General features: G+C 40.7%; 2 protein-coding genes across 4 annotated transcripts in view; one reads left to right on the top strand and one right to left on the bottom strand.

The window, feature by feature from the left end:
• LOC117738769 (major histocompatibility complex class I-related gene protein-like) overlaps window positions 1–4,408 on the bottom strand; it is a 5,594-nt gene extending 1,186 nt beyond the window's left edge. Inside the window, exons 1-5 of one of the 2 annotated variants that reach the window (XM_034544883.1) lie at window positions 4,368–4,408; window positions 2,474–2,740; window positions 1,513–1,791; window positions 188–490; window positions 1–21 (exon numbers count right to left, since the gene is read on the bottom strand). The exon at window positions 1–21 is cut by the window's left edge and continues 84 nt beyond it. In XM_034544883.1, the coding sequence (XP_034400774.1) occupies window positions 1–21; window positions 188–490; window positions 1,513–1,791; window positions 2,474–2,738 (868 nt within the window). In that variant the 5' untranslated portion in view covers window positions 2,739–2,740; window positions 4,368–4,408. Of the gene's footprint in view, window positions 22–187; window positions 491–1,512; window positions 1,792–2,473; window positions 2,741–3,619 lie in introns of both variants that reach the window. The other variant, XM_034544882.1, reaches the window with a different exon arrangement.
• A 223-nt stretch (window positions 4,409–4,631) lies between these two features.
• slc39a7 (solute carrier family 39 member 7) overlaps window positions 4,632–7,500 on the top strand; it is a 6,362-nt gene continuing 3,493 nt past the window's right edge. For both annotated transcript variants that reach the window (XR_004610113.1, XM_034544867.1), the window contains exons 1-4: window positions 4,632–4,810; window positions 5,827–6,305; window positions 6,701–6,869; window positions 7,113–7,193. Coding sequence is in view for 1 of the 2 variants with exons in the window: in XM_034544867.1 (XP_034400758.1) it covers window positions 5,835–6,305; window positions 6,701–6,869; window positions 7,113–7,193 (721 nt within the window). In the remaining variant the exon portion in view is untranslated. The remainder of the gene's footprint in view (window positions 4,811–5,826; window positions 6,306–6,700; window positions 6,870–7,112; window positions 7,194–7,500) is intronic.

The following is a 7,500-nucleotide window of genomic DNA, read 5'->3' as shown; positions in this document are numbered from 1 at the left end:
TGGGAAACTCTGACGGAGTAACTGGAACATAGAAGAAACATTCAATACAGTCAGAGAAATGATTGGCGAGAGTGAGAAGAAGATGGTAAAAGGTTGCAAAAACCAGATGATCCTTTTAGGATTAAGAGGTCCAGCGTTATTATTATTTAATCTTCTCCATTTCCATCCCTCCCGATCTCAGGCTCACCCCAGTTGGTCCTGATCCGCGCTCTGTCCAGTCCGGTGACGACGTCGTGCTCCACGCCGGAGAGCCGAAACACGCACTCGTACCTGCTCCAGTCTCCCGGTGCGACCGAGGAGAGTTTCAGGTCCACGCTCATCTGGAAGGATCCGTCGTGGTTGGGGAGGATCTCCCCGGGGGCCACGTCCTCGTGGATCTCCTCCCCGTCTCTCCTCCAGAACATCGCGGCGCTCTTTGGGTAGAAGCCCGTGGCGTGGCAGCAGACCGGGGAGGAGGGGGTCTTCTGGAGGAGAGACACCGTGGGAAGGTCTGGGGGGGGGGGTTAAACAAACAAGATGACTCAGGCTGACATGTGTGTACGTGTGTGTGTATCGATTAAAAATAAACCAATTTATATATTGAAGCGCCTTCCTTTCTGACTCTGGACAGTACACATAGCATGTGATTTAATTAACATTTTTACATGCTTTTACATGTTATTTTTATATGATATTTGTACATGCTTTTACATGATATTTTTTACTCGCTTTTACTTACGTTAAACAAGGACAACACGTGTACAACATGACATCTGGAGGGGTTGTGAGATGATAAATGGAGAGTAAAAAATAAGGTTCTGCGACACACATTTCCATTCAATATTGAGTGTTTTTTGTGATCTGTGCTTATTTGTGAAATAATTAATAAGTTGCCCTCTTACAGTCTTGAAAAGTTCATTTTAAATTATTTGAGAGGTTTGCACAGAAAACGCCTCTTTGTCCTCGGTTTATTCTAATTTAAACCGAAGACTTTAATCTTTACAATGCATTGTATTTTAAAAAAAAAATGTTAAGCTTAAAATTTTGATATTTATGTGAAGATATCTCACGTTCTTCATGTACAGAATTTAACATTTTAAAATCGATAAATCAATTAATCAATATTCCTGGTATCGGTACCCGGCCCTGATTGTTATTCATCTTGAATATTACCATCCCGATATATAAAAGGTGCTGTGAGTAAAATGTCTTCACGTAGCAGACGCAGGTGTGAATGATCTCACTTAAAGGGAACTTTTAACCGGTTTTGAAACGGTCTCAATTTCATACCGATGCCTCTGAGGGGGGATTATTTTAAAATAGTTTAAATACACTACCGCTTTTGTCCACAGGGACCGCCAAAGTCAACACAAAGTTCAAGCTATATGTGAATAAAGTTATGGAGAAAAAAAAAATGGAGGGGATGCCAAGAATGAAAAGAGATGACGTGAAGTGAGAGAAATGATGTTTATATTTACTGTACATTAAAAAAAAAACAGAAGACATTGTTGCACCAGGTCACCTGACTCTTACCTGTTCTCTGCAGAAGGCTCTTCCCATAGTGCACATAATTCTTCAGCCACTCCGGACATTTGTAGATGTAGTAATATTCATTGTATTTTAGTCTCTCTTCCTCGGCATCCCATCTGAGCTTGGTGATGAACGCCTGCTGCTTGGGAGCGATCCACGTCAGCGTCCGCAGGTCCAACGCGATGAAGTCCTCGCCGTCGTAACCGTACTGATTGTAACCGACGACCTCTCCGGTCTCGTCGTCCCACTCGCAGCCGTTCATCCTCTGCAAAACGTGGACGCCTGAGAGACGAAGCGACACCGCAGCAGAGACGATTACTAACGCATCACTGTCGCACAATAACAATATTTACCTCGAAAGGGGAAGAAAAGTGCTTCTAGTCGTGCTGCTTTCTCCGTACAGGCAGCGGTACACTGGAACTCCATTACAGGATCAATCACAGATCTACAAGCATTCACTTCTTTTAAAGCTGAGACAAAGAAATGGTTCATTAGTACCCAGCTCTGTCAGCACTAGACTGTAACTGCTCCTACCCGTCCTCAATCTGTCAGTCAATCTGTGTGTCTGTCAGTTGTTGACTGTCTGTTTTTAGGTCTGTATGTCTTGACTTTGCTGGTCGACCATTCACTCCACCTGCATGTATGTCTTTTGTTGTTGTTTATCTGTCTGTGGTTATATATTTAATTTACTCTGTATGCTTTCATGTTTTGTGTCTCTGACATGGATATTTTTATTCTATAACAGTTCTCCCTTATTTTATTTTGCTTGTTTGTACATTGTATATGTAATCTTATGTTTTTAGGTTTGTTTCATAACATCTGCCTCGTGGGACTACAGATGAAAAATAGCCTCTTGGCTAACTCTGGCACATTTACAGAAATGTTTATATTAATGTGCACTGTCCCTTATCAAATAATAAAAAAAACACATCACAGGTCAAAAGTTAAACACGAACAGGCCGACCTCCGGTTTGGTTTAAGCGCCTCTTCAGGCCTTCCATGCGGTCTCTGAAGACCTGCCGATTGCGAAAACACTTCTCAGCGTACCACTCCCCGCGCGTGGGGTCGTCTTTTATAAACTCTTTCATCCAGTCCTGTTTGGGCTTGGCGGTCTTGGCGTCGCTGTCGCAGTAGCCCACCAGGACGTCGTCGACCACCGCGGCGCCCACGAACTCCGGGAAGTTTGGGACTCCAGAAGTTGCGGTGAGGAAATATCTCAGGGAGTGCATCACTGCAGGACAAAGGACAGGGTTAAAACATTTTTAAAAAAAATTAATTTGATAACAAAATTCTATAAAAAGAATTCTATAAAAAAAAAGAATTTCATAAAAAGATTGTATTAAAAAAAAGGACAATTTAAAAATAATACATATCAGTTAACAGTAATATTACTGATTTGTAGACTTGTAAACATGACCTTCTTAAAAATTCTATAAAAAAATTCTATAAAAAGTATTCTATAAAGAAATTCTATTAAAAGAAATTATAAAAAGAATTCTATAAAGAAATTCTATTAAAAGAAATTATAAAAAGAATTCTATAAAGAAGTTCTATTAAGAAAATTCTATAAAAAGAATTCTATGAAGAAATTATATTAAAGAAAATTTATAAAAAGAATTCTATGAAGAAATTATATTAAAGAAAATTTATAAAAAGAATTCTATAAAGAAGTTCTATTAAGAAAATTCTATAAAAGAAATTCTATTAAAAAAATGTGATTTGAAAAAATAAGGAACATTTCAAAAAAATTGTTCAATCACACTGAGATACCTAATAAATATCAGTTAACAGTAATATTACTGTTTTGTAGACTTGTAACCTTGACCTCCTTAAAGCAGAAATGTGTCATTTTGCAATTGTGTACTTTGGGAATTATTATTATTATTGTTATTATCAGCGAGTCAATGTGTTGCAATAGTTGGAATATATAATGTGATTTACAAACAGTAATATACGTATATATCCTCCCTTAAGATCTAGTTTGAACAATGTGAAAGTGAAACTATTGTTCCTGATGTCGCACCACAGAGAGACTCAATCAAAGTGTTTACAGAAGCAAGAATAACCGGAAACAGTTGTAATAACGGGGACATTCACGTGGTGGACATACCTGTCGATGCATCATGACAGAAGAGGAGCAACACGAGTAACGGGTTCATGTTGTTGGCCGTTTCTCAATCCAATATATATATGTATATATATATATATTGTATTGGAATTGCAACCCTCAGTTAAGCTGATTTAACCCGAAATGCATTGTGGGATATTGGCTGTCCAAAGTACACACAAGTCTCCTCTGATGCATCTTTTGTGAAGTGGGCGGATCAAGTCACATCCGGGCATTTTTACCGTGCTTTGCGAGAAGCGGACTTTTGAATTGGAACATGTACTCGGGCCGCGACTGATGACGCCAATGCACTTTAATTAAAAGGTCTGACAAAGGGAATTCTTTTCAGACGAGGATACGTACGATATGTCCCTCCTAAATGTAGGAGAGTAGAAGTATGACGTTGCATGAAATATAGTAATACTTAAGTATGACAAGTACCTCAACTTTGTAAGCGTCCTATCTACTTAAATACAATTGTTTAGTTATCCTACAGTCGGCTAAATAGACAGATGCAAAGGTACAACAAAAGTAACTTTCCATTCCCGATGCAGCGATTGTATAACAAAACGTTATATTCTGATGTTTCTAAATATTTCTACATATATACAGAAATAGAAAATAGACATATATTGTACTTAGTTCCATTTAGTTCCAAAAGTACAAGGAGCCAAATACTACTTAAGTAGGCCCCAAAGTAGTATTATATATGTATATATAGTATATTGCAGTCGCAGACGGACGGACCTACATCCTGTTCTCCTCCAGGATGCCGCCGCTGCTGAGCCCGAAGCGATGAGTCAAAGTGCTCGACAAAGTCTCGCGATATTTCACGTGAGACCTCTTCGCAAATGTATTTCCCCAGACGTATTTTAAGTGTGACATTTTTATTTTTATTTTTATTAATTTAAAGAAATATATATATATATATATATAAAAAAATAAAACATCTTCACATCACACGATAATCGTCTCGAAGAAAAAAAAAAAAAAAAAAAAAAAAAATCACATCCAAGAGAGCTGAACAGAGGCTGCGCTCTCGCGAGATTTCGACGAGTTTTACTTGAGCTAACGCCACGTCTTACCTGCGAGCATCAACGTGGACGTCAAAGCAGCGCGTTTATAACACGCATCGCGCGGAGGACAGATCGTTATAAAGCGGCCCCGGCAGGCAGAAACATCCGACCCGACCCGGTAAGAACCGAACCGGGTTGTTGTTTCCCTCGTGTGTCGCAGTCATTGTTGTCCGCCCTGCAGCAGCAACACGTTAGCTCTCGAAAGCTAAAGCGGGCTTTCGTTTGCAAAACGCGCGTGCGCGTCGACTGTTTACTGTGAGATTTAAAAGTTGAGACCTTTTTTTTAAAAAAGATAACAAATAATAAACAAGATGGATTCACGATGGGGGGAATAACACGTGAGCCGAACGAGGGTTGTGTTACAGTTACAGTCCACCCCCCCAAAATCCAAAGATGCCTGTGTTTACCTTTCTATACCTATAGTGTCATTTCATAATCTAGATGTTTTTTGAGATAATACACAGAGTTTATGGCACTGCTTAAAGACATTTGTAAAGTGAAACACCGACGTGTCTATTAATGGCACGCGTCATAATTATATTTTAAATGAGCCCCACCTGCTATATTAAAGGGAACAGTTATGATCTGCTCATATAATACAGTATATAACATTATGCACATGGGGGTTCTGCATTATGATTGCTAGTGCTTTTACTTAAGCAAGATTTTAAAATGCAGGACTTTTTTTTGCATGAGATATTACTCCTTTTTATTTTTAAGAGATCTGAGTGCTTCCTCCATCCATTGACGGTGATGCAGCAAAATGTATCAACCCCCCCCCCCCCCCCCCCCCCCAGATGGATGACGCACCCTGTTGTTCTCTCTGAGGGTGCACGTGTCTGTAACGCACAACGCACCTCCCAAATACAGTTGACTTGCTGATGCGTAACATGCTGTAGCACGTTTTGAGTTTCTTCCCGACACAAGGAAAACTTCTTTCTTTCCTGCTGCGTTAATATCACAGGTGAAAAAGACGGATCATGAACTTATTGACAGGAAAGTGAAGCCATTGGTTCATGTGCATGAACGAAAGAAGGCCGAACGCACGTGAATCATTCCCCCTTGATGATCCATCTCTCTGTATTAGTATATTATAGGTGTTTATGTCCTCACTGTTTTCTCTCTCTGTCAAAGGGGATAATATGGGCTGTGTACGTCTGCTGGCGCTGACGCTGGCCACGTCTGCAGTACTCCTGTTGGCCGCCGCCCACAGCCATTCCCATGGCGACCACGACCACGGCCACCATCACCACGGCCACTCCCACGGAGAAGAGGATCACCAGGAGGACGTGAGGATGTTCCACGGAGCGAGCAAGTGGAGCGCCGAGGCCAACATCCCAGCGCACGAGGAGGACGATTACGGGCACGATCACGGGCACGCCCACGATCACGGGCACGCCCACGATCACGATCACGGGCACGCCCACGATCACGGGCACGATCACGGGCACGCCCACGGGCACGCCCACGATCACGGGCATGGGCACGGGCACGGGCATGCTCATCATCAGGAGGATGGGGTGCGGGTGCACAAGGAGGGGAACGGACACGAACACAGGGTGAAGAGGGAGGCCGACGGCGCCAAGAGGGACACGGTGGAGCTCTGGACACAGGTGTGTTCAGGTGTTGGAATGGGAACGATGGGAACGATGGGTTGCCGGTTTAAAATATGGCCAGGGTTATCTATCAGACTGTCTACAGGTCTGTTTACTCTCATTCAGTTTTATTTGTGTATTTACGTTCTTGCGGAGATTTTGACGAGAAGATTTAATAACTCTTTAGCTTTCTGGTATTTTGTCCACCTGTAGACCTTTCATCAGAATATAATTGAGCATAATTCTGCACATATCGATTGTTGATTCAACTCTATTATCAGCAGGTAAATCCAACTTTTGCACGGCCTTTTGTCGTCAGGCTTTGGACATCGATTGACACATTTGTACTGATCGATAACGATGTCATAATGCGTGAAAGAAGACTAAACCTCTCCCTCCGTTCCTGTCCGCAGGCCATCGGAGCGACTCTGCTCATCAGCGCCGCTCCGTTCCTGATCCTCTTCCTGATCCCGGTCCAGTCCAACAGCGACAAGCACCAGAACCTGCTCAAGGTGCTGCTCAGTTTCGCCTCGGGCGGGCTGCTGGGCGACGCCTTCCTCCACCTCATCCCACACGCTTTGGGTGGGTAGTCGATTCCCATTCAGGTGCATTTATATAACGTAAAACACTTAGATAGATGAGTACTTTATTGATCCCCTAAGGGAAATACACTTGGGTGTAAGAAGGCTGCGACAGAGAAAATAGTCCCCTCTTGATTTAAAAAAAAAAAAACGCTGTATATTATTATCTTCATTTCTGAGCTGGGCAGTGGCCGGTTTCTGTGTGAGTTTAACGTCCGTTTCCCGTCGTATACGTTGTGCACAGAGCCCCACTCTCACCATGGAGAAGAAGATCACGCCCACTCGCCCGCCAGTGAGGAGTCACATGACCACGGCCACTCCCACGGTACGCATATAATTACCTTTTTCTTATATTTCTTTATTATTATATAGAGAATTTTCTATATATATATATAATTAATATAATTATATAATATAATTTTATATATATATATATTATTTATATATTTTTTTTAAATTATTTATATGTATATATTTTATTTATATTTATATTTTTTAAATGTATTTATTTATATATATATATATATATTATTTATATATATATTTATATATATATATTATTTGTTATATATATTTAATTTATATATATATATTTTATTTTATATATAATTTTAATTTAGTTTTATATATTT

This window comes from Cyclopterus lumpus, chromosome 11 (assembly GCF_009769545.1).
Source record: "Cyclopterus lumpus isolate fCycLum1 chromosome 11, fCycLum1.pri, whole genome shotgun sequence".
NCBI classification, from domain to species: Eukaryota; Metazoa; Chordata; class Actinopteri; order Perciformes; family Cyclopteridae; genus Cyclopterus; species Cyclopterus lumpus.
This window is presented reverse-complemented; position numbering and strand designations above follow the sequence as displayed.